The sequence below is a fragment of the Euprymna scolopes genome, chromosome 18 (assembly GCF_053919585.1).
Source record: "Euprymna scolopes isolate OS-2025 chromosome 18, ASM5391958v1, whole genome shotgun sequence".
Taxonomy (NCBI): domain Eukaryota; kingdom Metazoa; phylum Mollusca; class Cephalopoda; order Sepiida; family Sepiolidae; genus Euprymna; species Euprymna scolopes.
The window spans coordinates 130872417-130893954 of NC_136499.1; the positions used below are offsets into that span (position 1 = coordinate 130872417).

Sequence of the window (21538 nt, forward strand, 5' to 3'; positions counted from 1 at the left end):
CGGGAGATCCTATTTATTTATTTAAAAGAAGGATAGGAGGTAATAACATACTAGTAAATTTAAATTTTACTAATTTAATGCTTGTAGTATGTTGTAGCCTTCTTTTCAATGCATAGGATCTCTCGATCAAATAATTTATAATCTGCAAACCGTGACACACATACATACGGTATGGTTTTGGTTTGGTTGTTTTGTTTTACGGCATATCAACCCTTTTCAGGTTATTTAATGCTTAATCTGGTGATTTTGAAGAACGATTTCTTAATATAGTATATTTGTTTTTTAAGTCGTATTCTATTTAACCCATAGTTGGGACCCTAACAGGTGATACCACTCCGGGTCAGAGTGGACCTGGGAGCAATGGCAATTAAAGGGTGGCTCCACACTCCCTAAGGCCTGCAAGCTGGGGCCCTCACCATCGGATATAGTTTAAGGTCATATCCAGGACCCATACGGTAAGGGTACTATGGTATTAATATATAGATTTTTACATTGCGGGTGGAGGGGAAGGAGTGCAAAAGCAGATTTTGAGTTATAGGTCATTTGAGTGGAATTTGAGTTCAAGTTTACGGGTAGCGTTTAATTGAAATGTGTCTTTCTTTTACGCCTGAGTAGTTTTCAATGAAATGACTGAGACCCATCAGAAGAGTGTCAAAGATTAAAAAGCTAACACTATCACTAACAATAACAATAACAATAACAATAAGTCTAACTCTAACCAAACAATAGCTTATCAGAAAAGTAGAAAAAGTAAAAAAAAAAAAAATCTCAACAAAAACAATATGGAATAATATCAAATAATGATACAAATTTATATTTTAACAATCTTGTACTTAACAACACAAGGATTTTATTTGCAAGAAAAAAAAAAAAAGAAAAAAAAGACAACAACAAAAACAAAACAAAAAAACCCAGACAATATAACCCTTTCGTTGGATTTGTTACGGTCCGAAATATATAAGAAATATTTGAACTTTAAAAAGAAAAATGAAAGAAATTGATTCGTATTTTCTTCCTTCTTTTAAAAAAAATATTTTGCATTTTAAAAAAATCAGTTTCATCTGTTTGTTCAATGTTTTTTAATTATTAATGATGATTTCAATAGCTTTAATAGCAATTCCTATACCTTGGAGCGAAAACGCGTTACAAAAGCTCACTAGAGAGTTCCATTATATCTCGTGCGATTTTAACAACAACAACAACAACAACAACAACAAGAACAGCAATAACAATAACAACAACAGCAACTGCAACAGCAATAGCAACAAGAACAAGAACAACAATAACAATAACAATAGCAACAACAACAACAACAACAGCAACAGCTACAACAATAATAGCAGCAACAATAACAGCAAAAATAGCAACAGCAGCAGCAACAACAACAACAGCAACAACAAAAACCGCAACAGCAACAACAACAACAACAATAACAACAACAAAAGCAACTGCAACAGCAACATCAACAATAACAACATCAACAACAGCAACAGCAACAACAATAATAACAACAACAATAACAACATCAACAACAACAATAACAACATCAACAACAACATCAACAACAACATCAACAACAACAACATCAACAACAACAACATCAACAACAACAATAACAACATCAACAACAACAGCAACATCAACAATAACAACATCAACAACAACAGCAACAGCAACAACAATAATCAATAACAACATCAACAACAACATCAACAACAACAACAATAACAACATCAACAACAACAACATCAACAATAACAACATCAACAACAGCAACAACAACAACATCAACAACAACAATAGATCATATGGAATCACTGGAAGAATTCATAATGTAATTAAATCCTTCTTAAGTAATAGAAAAATCAAAGTTGTCCTCGACGGACGTACATCCAAACAATATGACATAAATGCGGAAGTACCTCAGGGGTCTATCCTTGGACCTCTATTATTCGTGATATTCATAAACGACCTCCCTGATAAAATTGTTTCGGAGATGGGTATATTTGCCGATGACACCACTCTCTATAACAGATATGAGGGGAAAACAAATGAACACATATCCAAGGAAATGGCAGAAACACTAGAGGATGACCTCCAATCCGTAGTGGAATGGGGACAAAAATGGTTGGTCACATTCAATGCTGCTAAGACTAAGCTTGTTTCCTTCAATAACTACAAGAAACCTTCTCTACCACCAATAGCAATGGCCAAGAACACATTACCTGAAAGTACTTCTTTTAAACTCCTCGGCCTAACGTTTACAGGGAATATGAACTGGAATAGATACATTGAGAGCATTGCCAAGGCTGCTGCAAGGAAGGTTGGCTCCCTCTACCGTGCTAGAAAACTACTTACGCCTGATAGTATCCTATACCTCTATAAGGCAACCATTCGCCCATGTATGGAATACTGTTTTCACATCTGGGCTGGAGCATCTGCTGCTTGTCTCTCGCTCCTGGACAGGGTTCAAAAGAGAGTCGCCAACCTGATAGGTCCTGAACTGTCATCTAGGCTTCATCCTCTGTCCCACCGACGAGATGTTACATCCCTCTGCCTGTTCTACAAATATTTTAATGGTGAATGCTCTGACGAACTGCAAACACTTGTACCTCCCCGACGTAACTACCCCCCGACAAACCCGACAAGCTACTAAGTCTCAGCCCTTTACAGTAGAGATCCCTAGGTGCAAGAAAGCCTTTTACTCCAATAGTTTCTTCCCCAGAACTGCGGGTCTTTGGAACTCCCTTCCGGGATTCTGCTTTCCCAACTGCAATGATATGCAGAAGTTCAAGTGTAATGTTAACAAACATCTTTCTACTCATCTCGCTTCATAATGACCCCGCTAATTAAGTCCCTGATAGTAGCCCCCTGCTTCAAAGTGGCACTGTGCCTTGTTTGGGGTGGAAATTGAATAAAAACATAAAAAAATAACAACATCAACAACAACAACAACAACAACAACAACAACAACAACAACAACAACAACAACAACAACAACAACAACAACAACAACAATAACAACATCAACAACAACATCAACAACAACAGCAACAACAACAGCAACAACATCAACAACATCAACAATAACAACATCAACAACAACAACAACAACAATAACAACAGCAACAACAACAACATCAACAACAACAACATCATCAACAACAACAACAACTGTACGCCTTGGACATATTCTTTCAATCTCTGAAAATGTTACGAAATATATCAGAAACATTTTAACTTAAAAAAAAAGAAAAAAAGAAAGAAATTTAATCGTATTTTCTTTGAATAAAATATTTTGCCAACTTTCATAGAAGGCAACGTGAAAGACTATGACAAAGTAGATATTGGGTGCAGCAATGTCATCCTGTTTGACCTCATTGTTCATACTTCTTCAGATAGAAACTAACTCCAGCCTTCAGTCCGTTGCAAAGAGAAAGAATCAGATACAGAAATCTCTTAGGGCAGTCCAACTTCAGTAAGATCTTCCAAAGAGTTAAATCGTTTACTGTTATCTTTTGATGAGTCAATGAAACATTGGTACAACGGAAGATCGTGTTTTTTACACTTTTCATGCAATTGCCGAGTACTGAACACACACACATACACACACATTATATATACATACATATATATATATATATATATGTATATATATATATATATATATATATATATATATATATATATATATATACTAGCAGGGGTGCCCGGCGTTGCTCGGGTGTTTGGAGGTGTATGCTGTGCAAAAAAAAAAGCAAAAAAAACAAAAAAAAATGGTTAATTTTTTAAAACTTTGACCCCTATTATGACCCCTTAAAATTTATAGTTTTGGGCTCAAATCACTTTATTAAGTTAGATCCAGGTTCAAGGAACCTATATCTTAAATTTAAAGTGTCTAGACTCAAAATTGTCGGAGGAGTTTGGTAGAGTTCTTAAAGGTCAAATCGTTGAAATTTGACCCCTTAACAGCCAAATTTCTGGCTGACACCCGTCACATCGATTTTCCCAAATCTCAGTACCCGGTATTTCAAATTTCGAGTCTATAGACTAAAAATTATTGCCTAGGGAAATGTACACAGACAGACAGACGCGTTCACTTTTATAGATATATAGATATATATATACATTCGTATTTCGTCGTCTACGACTCATGAAAGTGGCTGAATCGGGACCCCATGGCAAGAAACGTAACTCTATACCACTAGGCTGTCTCGCACGACTGAATGTATAGCGTTTTTTATACATAGATGTTATTTGTTTTTGCTTTTGCGATACGTTTTGAATGAATTCAATTATTTACGAAAGTGCATTTTTACCTAAATGCTAATTGGGAATGATTTTCCCTTTAACAAATTTTGGTACCCCCAAATGGGGAGTGGCATACATATACTTGCACTAAATGTTAAAAACGTTTTATGCAAATATGATTCAATTCATATTTGTAGCTTCTAATGCATTAACCTGCAAAATCTATTGTACATGTTGCAAACCTCTTTGCGTTTTTTTTTTGAAATTCCGCGGAATAAAGTCTTTCAAGTTTTATCTGTACTTTTTGTCGGATAATTAAAAATCCTGTATACCTTCTTTACATTTTTTGAAAATTTGAATTAATTTTCATGAAGATATTTCTATTGCACACACACACACACACACACACACACACACACACACACACACACACACACACACACACACATATATTCAAGCACGTCTGATTGAACACGACATATTATATATAAAATGTAGCCCAAAAATTGTTGTTCGGACATATTTTTCTCAAGCGCTTTCTATCGGTGCATCTGATTATCAGCAGGAGCTGAAATGCCAGCTAAAATTAAAAAGACCGCTCGGCGAATGGAAAAGATATCCAGAAAAATCTGAAAAAAAAAGAATAACTCTGTCGTGTTCAATCAGATGTGGTTGAATAATGACTTGCTGTCAAAATACACACACACACACACACGCACACACACACACACACACACACACACATATATATATATATATATATATATATATATATATATTCAGGTTAATATTTTTCAAATGTGAAGCCAGCAATGAATTTTACAAGGTTCATATACATACAAAAGTACTCAATAGCGAAGTAGAGTAACATTGACAGCAATAAAGTATTGTAAACAATAAACCTAGAAAATAAATGCACAAAAGAAAAAATAACAGGGGGAGAAAAATATGACATTTATTACCGACGTTAAGAAAACAAGTTCCATCCAAATTTTTTGTTCGATAAAATAAGAAAAAAAATAATGAATTTGACTTACCGATTTTATTAATTGCCGCCATTGAGAATTTCGAAACGTGCCTGGAAAGTTCCGCATTTCGACAATTGGTATTTTCCCCGAAGTGGGTGCTCACGTGACAAGTTGGTGTAAAATTCGAAGATGTTGTTGGGGCCGAAGATGAAGAAGGTGATGGAGAGGATGGACAGCAGGTTGAAGATGGCTTGGATAGTGAGAGATGCGACGGTTTCTTACATAAATCCATTGATTATGATTGCTGGTCTATCCTTAATCCTTGATTTAGAAGGATTAAAAAGATATTTTCCTGAAAAATGATAAATCAAGATAATATGATTCAAGGGTGTAAAAGTGGCTTAAATTTACTTGTATTTCTACGCAGTTCCATTTAAAGATTATTTATTGGTTTTATTGTTATATGATTACGGAATCTTTCGTTTAAACGCCCCACCATGCACCCTATGTATATTGTAGTTCTTTTGTTTTCAATAGTTTCGCATGTTTGAAATAAGTTATATTGTTATTTGTGGCGAATGTTTCGCAGTGAGAGTACTACATATTGTCGAGCACTACATATTGAAGTTCTGTCGATCACGCACCATAACAATAGCAATAGATTCGCAATTTCTCTTTTGTGAGAAAGAGGTTATAATTAGGAATAAAGAGCATCGTCTGCTAGATTTCAAAGCCGGTTTTGTACCCTATAAAGACAGTAAAGGATACACTGAGCAAGCCACACGCCGATGTGGCAATAGTACTCCATCTATTGCGTGTTTTTTATTTGCGTTTTCTTTTTGATGTTGCCACCTAAAGTTTACATCCTTTTGTATTTCCTTTTCAATAATGTAACTACACATACGTTGGATATGCTCACATGTATTCGCAATATATTGGTCATCGTCATGCACATATATACGACGGGTGCATTAAAAAATAAGCGATCTTCCCACAGCCCGTATCGAGATATAATTTAAACATTTGGAGATTTGTAGGTTCGACGAGAATCGTTCCAAATCACGGTGTAATCACGTTGACATACCGGTTCTCGCCAAATCACCGAAGTTAAGCAACGATGAGTCTGTCTAGTAGCGCGTGGGTGACTATTTAGGAATGCTATGCGCTTTATGTACCGCACCAGGACGTAAAATATCTCAAGTTGATATCTGAGAACGCGTTTAATTCACTGGGAGAGATGCACTCTCAATCTTTGTTAAGACATCCATCTAGGAGAAGGAAGCTCTCTGGTATAAAACCTAAGGTCTACTGTCTGCTCTGTCTTGTGGCAGCTATTGTACCGACTGAGAATAGCAGCTGTACCAAAAATTATGGTTGCTTCTGTACAAAGCCTTCACCACTGTAAATAAATCGTATGTGTGAATTTAAGAACAATTTAGTTGTTGTGGCGGAACCTCATGCGATAAGAGTATCATCAAAGTTCCAAAAGTAAAGCTTCTTATTTTTCCAACTCAAAAAGTTGAAGAGCTATGAAGACGAGGGTAGTACAATTAAAACGGGCAACCTTTTGTGTTCCAGAATGTATTTGTTTACATAATCAACATTCTAATTGCCAGTGAAAACTGTGCATGGGCGTTCGGAGCGCGCTTTGTCAAAAGATGGTCGTTCCAAAAGTAAAGCCTCTTATGTTTTTAACTCAAAAAGTTGAAGAGCTGCGAAGACCAGAGTAGTACCATTAAAACGAGCGACCTTTTGTGCTTCAGAATTTATATTTCTAGACAGTCCTGGCCATTCTCAATGCATTTTTGCTAGGAATTCAATGACGCAACTCTGCTTTTGACCCACGTCCATGACAGGGGTTGCTTTCTTAGAGTCTCACACCGTTAATATCTGCAACAGAGAGATGGAACATTCAGGTCATGAATGCATGAGTTCATTCAGCATAACAATGCAATTTAGAAAAATGTATCTATTTAGGTAGAATGTAACGTTCATCGTAATAAATAGATGTTTATTGTCACAGATCGGTAACATGCATTTCTCGAAAACGAAGAAAATTGAGTGTCTGACACACGTAGGTCTTGACGATGGCAATAAATAATGAACGTGATTTTTGGAACATTCAGGTCATGAATGCATGAGTTCAGTCAGCATAACCACCATACATGCCATGATTGCCAACTTTCATCTGGCCCTGTCGGTGGGGCATTAGGATACGCCGACTACCCCCCTGCAGAGAGTAAAATTCCCTCAATGGGGGTCCTGGATATGACCTTAAACTATATATATATATTTTTTTTTTACACAGAGATCACCACTTATCAAGGCCCGGAAGCCACTCAGGGATAAGGGTTATTGCAAGTACATTACGTTAGTGAGGAGATTTGATGAAGTGTTTACTTAAGGGGGGGTTCATTAGGAATTTGTTAACATTAGACTTGAAGACATCCAAGTTGTAGTCCGGAGGGAAGCAGGCAGACGGAACAGAGTTCCACAGGCGTGCAGTTCTAAGAAAGAAGCTTTGTTCATGAAATCCGCGTTTTGATTTAGGTGAGGCCCCAGCTTGTGGGCTTTGGGGAGTGTGGAGCCACCCTTTAATTACCATTGCTCCCAGGTCCACTCTGACCCGGAGTGGTAGTACCTGTTAGGGTCCCAACTATGGGTTAAATACAAACCGACGTGAAAGCAACAAATATATTCTATTAAAAAAATTTTTCTTCAAAATCTTTGGATTCGGCATTAAATAACCCGAAAAGGGTTGATATGCCCTAAAACAAAAACAACCAACCAACCAACTTTCATCTAAACAAGAAAACGATACAACAGCCCAGCCCTTCATCACACAATGTTTATATTTAATTGCCTCCCCACGAGGGCAGAGTTAGACACAAGGTTGGTATTTAATGTTCGGAAATCCAGGTTCAGTACAGTTGCGAAAGCAGAATTCCGGAAGGGAGTTCCAAAGTCTAGCAGTTCTAGGGAAGAAACTATTGCAGTACAAGGCTTTCTTACAGCTAGGGATCTCTACAGTGAATGGGTGGGATTTAGCTGCTTGTCGGGTTAATCGGGGGGTACAAGAGCCTCAACCGTAAAGACTTTGTCTACTTACCTTCCGATAAAGGGAAGGAGTTCTGTGTCATACCTCAAGACACATACGACCATCTCGAACTCACACACCTAAGAAATGACGCTTTACAATGCAGTTCCTAAGTTCCATTTTGTTGTTCTATTTATGTTAAAGTTTGTCTTGATTGATCTATGTTTTTCATTTTTTATGTTACTTTCTCTACATTTCCGTTTATGTTGTTTTTTTAGTTTAATGCGTGAAATTAAGTACCGATTTCTGTGCAGACACCCGTGAATTAAATCTTGTCGCCTGTTTAATAATTTTTCTTCTGATATTTGTATATGCAAAGGTAGCATCTTTTTAAATTTGCTTGGTTTATATTTTTTTTCGCTCTTTCTACTATGGGCCATCTTAATTTATAGTTAATTTTATTTTTGTTTAATTCCTTAACCCATACTGGTTGAGTTTTTCTTAGTTTTATTGTTATTTTCGTTATTACTATTGGTTCTGTTGCTATCTACATTAGTGTGAGTGTCTCTATTATTATCATCTCTTCTGTTGTTTTCATTTTTATTTGCATTGTTGTTGTTTTCGTTACTTGTAATGTTATTTTCTTTCTTAGTGTCTTGTTTGAATGATATTAAGTGATTACGATATCTGTCCTTAAATAGATAGACTTTAGTTTCATTATTTGATATTAATTCACACTGTGGTTAAACAGTCTCCCCAGTGGACATTCAGTAGGGTTCCGGCAGTTACATTCTTTTACGTTATTAGATTCATTTTCGGAACACACACGTTAAATGTGCAGATATCTTCTTAAACGTAAAAATGATACTTGTGGATATCGATTTTAGCTTTACTGGTATTTTAAAATCAATAAATATTTATTATTTTATCATTATTACCAGCAATGGAAGTTTTTACTTTAAACAAAATCAAATAAAAAAGACAATAAAAAAAAACCGTTTGGCATCGGAAAATCGGTACAATTTTTCCCGATTCCGATACCCTCAAATATTCTGACTTTTCCGATTCCCGATTCCGGATTCCGATTCCAATTAATCGTTCCAATTACAAAAGTGATCAGCTTTCTCAGTGGAATGGTCTCTACTAAACTACATTGCCAATTTTTTGTCTAGACACATGAAATTTATATATGAGGTATTCGGACTTGTGGAACAAAATCGATTAGATTTTACGGAAATATCTGCTATGGGGTCAAAATTGAAAAAAATATGGAAGGCCTATGTTCTACCATGCGCAAATGTACATTTATGTCATTAGCATAAATATATATTCATACGTTTACATCGGTTACTTTTTGAAGCTTTTATATGTGTGTCGGGTGTCTTAGCTTAGATAGTAGCAAATCGCGCTGGATAGCTAACTGTTTTGGTTTCGATTCTAGCTGTTGGCATCCAAGTCTACTTTAAAAAATCTATACATATTATATACACTCGTGAATAAAAAAATGGGCCATGATTAAAATTGGAACAAAAAAAATGGGCCATGATTGAAATTGGAAAGAAAACAATTTTTAAAATTTTTATTGCTTATTTGCTAATAATTAGCTGTTATTTAGTATTTTTCAGATTATTAGTATTAAAGATGAGTCCAAGAAAAGTAAGACGACATCTTGACGAAAAAATTAAAAACCGAATTGCAGGATTACGACAGGCAAATTTGACTTACAAGCAGATTTTCGACATTTTGAAAGAAGAAAAGGTGGCAACATCTCTTTCAGCTGTGAAGAGAATTGGGCAAAGGTTCGAAATTGAAGGCACAGTGAGCAGGAAAGTTGGTTCTGGTCGCCCCAGAGCATCCACAATGAAGGACGATCACAGGTTTAAAATGACCGTTTTGAAGGATCGCAAAAAAACTTATGTTGACCATAGCAAACAATTCGAAGCAGCAAAAGGAAATTCTCTTTCTAGAGTGACAATATCCAGAAAGATGAAGGAAATGGGATTTTCATCAAAAAGATGTGCAAAAAACCTTTGTTTACTAAGAAGAACATCAGCGACAGAAATACATTTGCATCATGTTATGGTACGAAAGATGCAGATTGGTTTAGAAATGTTTTCTGGTCGGACGAATCAAGATTTTGCCTTGCCAGTGATGCCCCTGAACGTTGCATCCGAAGATCCGGAGAAAGATTTTCACCGAGTTGCATAAAACCACAGTAAAACATGGAAACGGAGGAATAATGGTATGGGGGACCTTTTCTGTTGCAGGAGTTGGGGAAATTATCAGATGTGATGCGTCAATTAATTCCAAAGAATACATTCAAATATTAGAAAGAGGTCTATTACCAAGCATCCAGAAGTTAGAAATGAACAATGACATTATTTTTCAACATGATAATGCCCCTGCACACACAGCAAAAGTCACAAAGAAGTGGCTTACTGATAATTCAATTGATGTGATGTTTTGGCCTGGCCAAAGCCCAGATTTAAACCCAATGGAAAATATTTGGGCTATAATATCTCGTGCATTAGTTAGAAAAACTTTTTCCAACGAAGAAAAATTATGGGAAGCAGTACAAAGAGAATGGAATAACATCTCCTCTTCACAGTGCTCCAAGTTGGTTGAGAGCATGATAAAAAGAATTGATCTTTTAAAAAGATCTAAGGGCAATTCCATTCAATACTAAGTTTTTATTAAAGTAAATATCTTGCTCTTTATATTTTTTTACTCATTTTCGTTTATTATTTAATTGAATTTTGTGTAATGCAGCTTTTTGTGCAATAAATTGTAAATTTCTTTCCTGGCCCATTTTTTTTTGTTCATGAGTGTACTTATATGATTATAACATATATTATAATTATTTACTTAAACGTATAAATATAAGTATCTGTACATACAAGAAGGCAAAACAATAAGCCGACTTTCTAATTTTGATCCGATATATATATATATATATGTATATATATATATATATATATATATATATATATATATATATATATATATATATATATATATATATATTGTTTTAACAAAATCAAGAAATCCAAGAATGGATTGATAGCAACAAATAGTGTATTTCATCGTTCGTTACAATTGTTTCAAAACTATTCGGACAAATTCAAACCCTATATCGTTCGAAAATTTTCAACAGATATTTTGAAAAAAATCAAAACACTTTTACAATGAACAATATGGAATCCATTTCCGTTTCAAGGAAAACAAGGAGAAAATAATTTACCTACATCTCTTCTTTCCAAGATTATATATATATATATATATATATATATATATATATATATATATATATATATATATATATATATTAGGTTTACCAAAATGATCCAAGATGGCAAAACCAAAGTATATTATAAATATTAAAGAATTAATATTTATAAAGTAATCTCAACCAGATGGAAAAGCTCGATAAAACCAAATAGGAGATAGAGCTTATAATAAGAACAAGTAGTTAATAAAACGTGTTAAAAAACACTTTGAAAAAGAGTTAAAAACATATTTAATCTGAAAAAGAAAACAGAAAATAAGTGGATAGTCCTTAATCCGCGGAGTTTCGAAGAAATACTTTCCTTCTCATCAGAGGGTAGGAATTAGCAAAATGCGGGATCGGATTTTGCATACAAAAGTATTTGATGAAACTGCAAGTAAGTCAAAGATCTTACTTGATAACAAAAAACTGAAGCAGAGGGAATATGGTGAAGAAAAAGGTGATTTCACGTAAATGGATAGTCTGGTGAAGGGTAAAGTATCCAATGACGGTAGAATCCAAAAATGTAAGTCCAAGAAAGTTAATTGATTTTCCATTCGCACAAGTAAAATCCAAGGAAATCACGTAATTGGAATATGGTCCAAAATAATCCAAGAGGGCGAAATCCGTGGAATAATTCACAACAAGGTACAAGGAAAATGGGGAAAAATTGCAATAATATTAATAAAAGAAATATAAGATATGCTTTCTACACGGCTGCCAAGAACAACGTGTAATTAAAGAAAATCAGTAAAGAATACACACACACACACACACACACACACACACACACACACACACACACACACACACACACACACACACACATATATATATATATATATATATATATATATATATATAAAGAACTTCGCCAAATAATAATGTATTAAAAAGGAAGTACAAAATAATTCCATTTATTTTGTACTTCCTTTTTCAAATTAAATATGTTTTTAACTCTTTTTCAAGGAATTTTAATGTTTTATTAACTATTTGTTCTTATATATATATATATATATATATATATATATATATATATAAATATATATATATAGTAATTGATAAAATATATATGGCGATTAAGCTACACTGAATATTCTGCGTTTATTCCACTTTATCGCCATATATATTTTATAAATTACTAACTAGCTCTACCTACGTATTGAGCACTTTTGAAGTAAATACTTAAAGTTCACGCATAAATCTATACTTTCGTACATTAAAATAATGTGACAAAATGAAGTAGTTATATATATATATATATATATATATATATATATATATATATATATATATATACTTAAGAATAATGAAATGCAATATATCTACTGGTGTGCGAATCCAATGATTTCCGGTCTTAGAAAATATTATTTGATGTATTGTTTTATATAAAACAATCCCAGCTAAAAAAAAATTTTCTCAATATACAGGATTTAGCAAATGGATCAAAATTTAGGTATTTTAATTTTATGATTTGAAAAGGTTAATCTTCAAATAAGGTGCAAACCAATAAAAAATATTTGCTTGTATTTTCCTCTGACGAGAGGAATAAGCATCGAAAACTCAGGAAATAGATTTTTTAAATTGTATTCTTTTTTTTAAACATTAAAAATTTCTATATTTGAAGATTAACCATAAAATTGGATTACGTATTATATATATGTATATAAGTATACATAGGGAGGGAGGGAGGGAGAGAGACTGAGAGAGAGAGAACAATGACAAAAAGTTATATTACATTGAGCTTCTTTAATAATATATAGTAAGTTATGAATATATATATATATATATATAGTAAGTTATGAATATATATATGTATATATATAGTAAGTTATGAATATATATATATATATATATATATATATATATAGTAAGTTATGAATATATATATGTATATATATATAGTAAGTTATGAATATATATATATATATATATATAGTAAGTTATGAATATATATATGTATATATATAGTAAGTTATGAATATATATGTATGTATAGTAAGTTATGAATATATATATATATATATATATAGTAAGTTATGAATATATATATATATATATATAGTAAGTTATGAATATATATATGTATATATATATAGTAAGTTATGAATATATATATATATATATATATATAGTAAGTTATGAATATATATATGTATATATATAGTAAGTTATGAATATATATGTATGTATAGTAAGTTATGAATATATATATATATATATATAGTAAGTTATGAATATATATATGTATATATATATAGTAAGTTATGAATATATATATATATATAGTAAGTTATGAATATATATATATAGTAAGTTATGAATATATATATATATATGTATATATATATATATATATAAAGTTATGAATATATATAGTAAGTTATGAATATATATATATATATATATAGTAAGTTATGAATATATATATGTATATATATAGTAAGTTATGAATATATATGTATGTATAGTAAGTTATGAATATATATATATATATATATAGTAAGTTATGAATATATATATGTATATATATATAGTAAGTTATGAATATATATATATATATATAGTAAGTTATGAATATATATATATAGTAAGTTATGAATATATATATATGTATATATATATATATATATAAAGTTATGAATATATATAGTAAGTTATGAATATATATATATAGTAAGTTATGAATATATATATGTATATATATAGAAAGTTATGAATATATATATATATGTATATATATATAGAAAGTTATGAATATATATGTATGTATAGTAAGTTATGAATATATATATATAGTAAGTTACTATATATATATATTACTACCTAGCTCTACCTCTGTATTGAGCACTGTTGAAGTAAATACTGATAAATTTACGCATTAAATTATATCTTCGTATATTAATTTATGTGATTAAATAAAGTAATAAGTATATATATATATATATATATATATATATATATATATATATATATATATATATATATATATATATATATACTCCTGTAAATTTTTGTTTTTGTTTTTGTGTATTTTACGACCGAGCAATACCGGGCGGCTTGCGAATATATCTATAAAAGTTAGAAGGTGTGTGTGTGTGTGTGTGTGTGTGTGTGTGTGTGTGTAAAGACACTTCCCAACCTATATACTCAGCGAATTTTTATCTACAGGCTTAAAATTTGGTATATAGGGTATTCAGTATTTAGACATGTTAAAAACTTTTTAATCGGTCTTCATCCAGAAAAAAGTGTTGCTAAGAGGTCAAAAATTGTAAAATTTGTTCGTGGGGATCGTCGGATTTTTTATCTGTTTATAAACTGTTTCACGACTGTTCATACGTGAATCGTTCACATGACAAGTTAATTATGTTAAGAATAAGTAGGTTTGAAAACACTTTTTAAAGATCGTGGAAATCTTGCCAAATGTTTATACTATGGACTCAGTGTCTTTGGATTTTGGTTTCGATCTCACATCGAGTATTTTATTATTTACAAGAAATGAACTGTTTAGAAAGAAAGCATAATACTCGCATGCACATGCCCCAGTTTCTGTATGAATTAAAATAATATTTATTTAATACCTGGGCGGCCTGCCAGTATATATATATATATATATATATATATATATATATATATATATATATATATATATATATATATATATATATATATTTGGTAAAACTGGTAATTAGTAAAAACCCGGAGAGAGTGCTCAATGCTATTGCAGAGCAAATATGTGTTTTATTTTTTATTACCATTTTATCTGTTTGATTTTTCATTGAGAATTATGTTTAGATCATTGTAATAATGTTTTTAAATCATTGAAATCGTTTTTAACGCGTTTCAGACGTTCCGTAAAGCGTCCTCTTCAGAAATTATTTTCAAAATGTGTTGGAGATGTAGATTGAAAAACCAAGACTACCCCCTTATTTAAATATACATCTGTCCTTCGTTGGAATTTCTTAACCCATTTATATATATATATATATATATATATATATATATATATATATATATATATATATATATACATAAATTATCTCTGTGTCGGTTCGTTTCCCATGGACTCGGAAACGGCTGGACCGATTTATTTAAAATTTCACACAAATGTACATCATGTGTCTGGTAGTGTTCTTAGATAGGTTTCTTATCGGAATACAGCCGATAAGTATTAAAAATCGATAATCGAAGAATCGGATCGAGGAATAATCCGATTTTGACTAAAGTTACCACTTTGATACATCCTAACATCACAAATGCATTTTAGAAGTTTTCTCAGCGCACAGGTATAGAAAGACCCTTTAAACTTTAACTCAAGCTATTATAAAAGTATTGAAAATGTCACACATTCATTGATATCCATATAATCCCAGACAACGCCGGGTCTCCATACTGGTATATATATATATATATATATATATATATATTGTTAGTTGAGATGGTAATTAATAAAAACTGAAGAAAGTGCTCAATACTGTTGTAGAGCAAATATGCGTTTTACTTTTTATTACCGTACCTTTCTGTTAAGTTACATTATTGTTTCGGCTACACGGCCGTTTTTTGGCCGTCTGTAGCGTCCGCAGACTTTTACAGAAATGTTCACTATTTTGGGATGAAAGAGTGGAAGAGTGAATGAGATCGGGGGGGGGGTTGCGAGGAGGGTAGAATAGGAAGAGAGGAAGGGAACAAGCAGGGAAGGTTGGGGGCGTTTGGTATGTCGATAATGTTTAAGTTTTGGGGAAGTTCATTTCTGGTGTTGCTGAGGGCATAAGGATACATGAGGGGAAGAGGAATATGTGGGGGTGGGAGGAGAGTGTTACTTTAAAATTCGAGTCTTAGTGTTAAAGTTTTGAGCGTCTCGTATATATATATATATATATATATATATATATATATATATATATATACATATAAATAACCTTGACTGTGTGTGTGATCTCTACCAAACTACTTTGTCAATTTTAGTCTATAGACTTAAACATTGATATATATTTGATTCAGAACTGTGAAAAAATTTGGTTTTTAGACGGTGAAAATAACTGCTAAATATTGCGATTCGATAGGTGTAAGTCGACCAAACCTGTATCTTCTACGCATGGGCAAATATACATTTATAACTTGAACAATGTTATGCTTTAATCATTTCGTAAATACATAAGAATTTAGCTCGGATGGTAACGACTAACGCTGGAGAGTTTTTGTTTGGAGTTCGATTCTACCTGATTGCACTGAAGTCATTTTTTAAAAAGTTTTTTTTTGTGTGTGTGTGTGTGTGTGATAGAGTTCGTTACCTATGGACCCCGAAACAGCTGGGTCGATTTTTTAAAAATTTAACACAAATGTACTTCATGTGTCTGAGCGTATTCTCAGATAGGGTTTGTATCGGAATGAATCCGATAATTATCGAAAATCGATCATCGAAAACATCCGGTTCAAGAAAGTACAGCTCGATATTGATCAGAGTTAACACTCTGTTACAGCCTAACATCACGAATGCATTGGAAAGGTTTTATTACAAAAAAAGCAGAAAGACTTGGCGTATAAAATTAACTGTAGATTCTTTGATATGACAGAGGCGCGATCGAAATGAACGTTTCTGTCTAGAACACAAGTAAAACATGATACTTGACATTTTGCATCTTAAACTTTAACTCAATCATTATATTAAAATAATTTCATAAACTGAACAGTACATTCTCTACAGTGCAATATAAACTATTATGTATTGTCGGCTAAATCACTGCGAGAAGGTAGGTAAGCTTCATTCCCTTGCATCACGGTGGCTTTCAAACTAGAACAGGCAATGAATCGCTTATATGAGCGATTTCACCAATTTCCATAACAAAAGTATTGAAACTGTCCAACATTCGTTGATCTTGATTCAATCCCAGACAACGGCGGGCCACCCTGCTAGTATATACATATTTGTGTATGTGTACTAAGCAAACATAGCTGATAGCAACAGAATCTTTATTCTATTATTTTTTCCCTTTTTTCTAATGATCTTTTTATGTTAAAATAAATAAAAAATATAATGTATATTCCATATATATCGTGAACGTTTTCGGTTCTGTGTTGAATCATCAGCGGGCGAAGAAAAGAAGAGAATTTCAAAATTTCACATTCTTCCAGAAAATACGTTCACAATTACAATTTCGTGGTGCCAGAATTAGCATAATAGTGATAAGCATTCTAAAATATTATTATTCGACAAAAAAGGAAATATTATTAATTGTTAAGTAGTGATATAGACAGATTCGAGTCTTCTTGATATTATAAAATTAGTTTCAAAATGTGTTAATTTTATTAACTAGAATTTAATATTAATTTTAATATTAACCAGAATTTTTCATAAACCAGAAATTGTGTAGCTGTTATTGTATGGGTAGATTGAACTGGATTTTAAAAGATTCATGGTGAGACGACGGGATAGAGTAGTCGTAAAACACATTGAAACTATTAGTTTAATTCTCTCTCTGTCTCTCTCTCTCTGTCTCTCTATCTCTCTGTCTCTTTCTTTCTCTCTTTCTATATATATATATATATTATATATATATATTATATATTAATATATATCTATATATATATATAAATATAAATATGTATATATATATATATTTAGATAGATATAAATATATGGAGGAATAGAGTGATAGAGTGATAAAGGGATATATATATATATATATATGTGTGTGTGTGTGTGTGTGTGTGTTTGTGTATCTGTGTCTGTGTGTGTGTATAATGTGAGATAGAGAGGGGGAAGAGAACGCCAGAGAGAGATGAATAGATATATAGAGAATGAGATAAAGATGTGTGAGATAGATAGGTAGATAAAAAGATAGATAAAGAGAGAGATAGATAAAGAGAGAGAGAGAAAGAGAGAGAGAAAGAGAGAGAGAAAGAGGATGAGAAGCGGGGGCTTAAAATGAATGAAATAAATTTTGACTCACGTATGAGTAAATCCAAATCCAATAAGGCAGAGGAAGAGTTTATTCCGATTGTAAAGATCAAATATAACATCTATTATTCGACCAGGAGTGATTGATTTTCCTGGTTGATGAGTGGAGTTAATCAAAAGCGATTGGTTTCGGAGAGCGACGAAAGGCGCCAACGCGTGGCTTAACGCAGCTCGAATCAAACCGTTACTCCAATTGTGGAAGCGAGAACAATAACGATTGACAATGGAATCGACACAACCAAGCCGATCACACACACACACACACACACACACACACACACACACACACACACACACACACACACACACACACACACACACACAAACCAACGTCGTTTTGGATAATTGGTTACATAAATGGAAATTAAAAATGACACGATCCAGAGTGAGGGATAGGGCCTTGATATCAATTTGAACGCAAACCTAATTATACATACATGCACACTCCTCATCTATTAGATGTAAATATATAAACATGTATGCATTTTAACACACATTCACACTTATATATATATATGTGTGAGTCTGTGTATATATATATATATGTATATATATATATATATATATATATATATACACACACAGACTCACAAATTCAAGCCACACCCACAAAGAAATTAAATGCATACTCACCCCTATGTACGCATACTTACTTAATTATAAATAGTTTAACAATATACGTGGCATACACATTACTAGTAACAGAGATACTCATACGTACATGCCTATATATATATTAGGGTTTCAGCCCGGCGTTGCCCGGGTGTTTGGAGGTGTATGTTGAGAAAAAAAAAAGTTGTTAGTAGGAAGGCAGGCTTGAACTCGTACCGTGAAGGAGGAAAAGAACGGGGGAAAAAACGTGACGTTTTTGCTGTTACGACCACGTCAAACCGGAATTGACGTAGGTTTTAATTAAGGCTAGACAATCGAAAAGAGAGGATGACTTTCAAAAATATCGGCGAAAAAAGTGACCCCTCCCTGTAGAAAAGTGCCCAGTTGAGGGTGAAAATATTAATGTTTTTAGCCAATTTTTCGATATTTTTGTCTGAACGGTCGAGCTTCAAACGATTCTAAACTTGTGAAAATCTGTCGCCTCTGTCGAAAGTTTTAGGCAGACATGCAAACATACATACATACATTTATATATTGATAGCTCAAATTTTCGACCCAAACCGATTAAAAAGCTTGTCCTATCTTTGAATACACTTTATGTAAAATTTCAAATGTTTAGACCAGAAATCGTCTGACTAATTTGGTAGAAACCGCGGAGGTCAATTTTTTCTTAAACTTTGCTTCATTTTATGACCCCTTAACATTTATTGTTTTGGGCTCTAATCAAATTATTAAGTTGCATCCATTTCCAAGGAACCTATGTTTAAATGTCAGGTTTTTATACCCTAAATTGGCGGAGGAGTTTGATAGAGCTCTCAAAGGTCAAATCGTTGAACTTTGACCCCTTAACAGACAAATTTCTGGTCGAAAACGGATTACAAAGATTTTCCCAAATCTCAGTACCCTTTATATTAAATTTCGAGTCTGTAAACTGACTTATATATATATATATATATATATATATATATATATATATATATATAAGAGAAACACATACACATATATATATATACACATACACACACATATATATACACATACACACAGTTGAGCAGAAAGATCTTTTTTCACATTACATTTAAAATTGTGCAATTTAGTATAGTCAAAGAAGCAGGCAATGGGGGGGGGGGATTCCAATCTGAGGGAAGAAGCAAAGTTTTTCAACATCTAGGGATCTCAATAGTGAAGTTCTGTTCGGTTAATCGTAGGTCGAGGTTGCAATCGTGGTGGGATTTTACTGCATGTCGATGGAACGGTAAATTTGGCCGCCTTCTTGATACGGCCCCGGAACTGGGAACATGTCTTTTCCATAAGCGGTGGTGAGAGCTTGGCGAATACTCAGCTATAAGGCTGACTTTGGTGTTGCGGGGGGGGGTCATATTGATGATGTTTTCTACGTATGACCAAACGAAGTAGTCTAGCGGCTTAAGGTCGGGGTTGGAGAGGGACCAGTGAGAAAAGGATACAAAGTCATAGAACTCCTTCTGAAGCTAAGCCTAGGTGTCTTTAAATTTATGTGCCGGCACTAAGTTCTACTTTTTTTTTTTACAAAGGGAACATGGGGAAGAAAATGTGATTTCACGTAAATGGATAGTCTGGTGAAAGATAAATAATCCAATGACGGTAAAATCCAAAAATATAACTCCAAGAAAGTTAATTGAATTTCCATTCGCACAAGTAAAATCCAAGGAAATCAACGTAATTGGAAGATGGTCCAAAATATTCCGAAAGGCCGAAATCCATGAAATAATTCACAAATATGTAGAAGGAAAAGGGGGAAAATTACAATAAAACTAATAAAAGAAAAATAAGATATGCTTTTCACACGGCTGCCGAGACATAATGTGAATAAGAAAGATCAGGGAAGAAGAAGAGAAAAAATAATAAATTAAATGGTGATAGAATTAAATATAAAATAGAAAAGCAAATGTCGAAATTACCCAGACAAAAACACGTAAAAAGGCGCGAAGAATATAGGGCAAATATAGGTCAACTGAAATGTACAGGTTATTACTTAAGTAAAATGTCAGCAAGAGTTGTTAAAAGACACTAAATGGAACAAATAAATAAATAAATAAATAAAAAATAAAATATAAAATAAAAAATAATTTTTTTAAGGGGAGAGGATCGCCGGTATCTGCAACTTCCGGATAAAGCAAGTACGTATGTAAGTAAATGCATATAGTAAAAATATAAGTAAATATACATACAGGATATAGATGTGTCGGTAGATTGATATATTAGATAGATAGGAATATTTTATTTTATTTTATATATATATATATATATATATATATATATATATATATATATATATGAGTTAATACAACCAAAATATAGGTATACAGAGTGAAAGATAGAGAAAAAGAGGGAGAGAGCACGAGTGAGAGATGGGGAAGAGCGATAGATAGGTAGAGATAGAGAGAGAAAGAGAGAGAGAGAGAGAG

The 21538-nt window shown here is 32.6% G+C and overlaps 1 protein-coding gene across 4 annotated transcripts in view; it reads right to left on the reverse strand.

The window, feature by feature from the left end:
- LOC145297830 (uncharacterized) overlaps positions 1-18962 on the reverse strand; it is a 147278-nt gene extending 128316 nt beyond the window's left edge. The window contains exons 1-2 of one of the 4 annotated variants that reach the window (XM_080144157.1): positions 18472-18962; positions 5289-5571 (exon numbers count right to left, since the gene is read on the reverse strand). In XM_080144157.1, the coding sequence (XP_080000283.1) occupies positions 5289-5511 (223 nt within the window). In that variant the 5' untranslated portion in view covers positions 5512-5571; positions 18472-18962. Of the gene's footprint in view, positions 1-5288; positions 5572-18471 lie in introns of those variants that run through there. The other 3 variants (XM_080144158.1, XM_080144160.1, XM_080144159.1) reach the window with 3 other exon arrangements.
- Positions 18963-21538: the final 2576 nt, after the last annotated feature.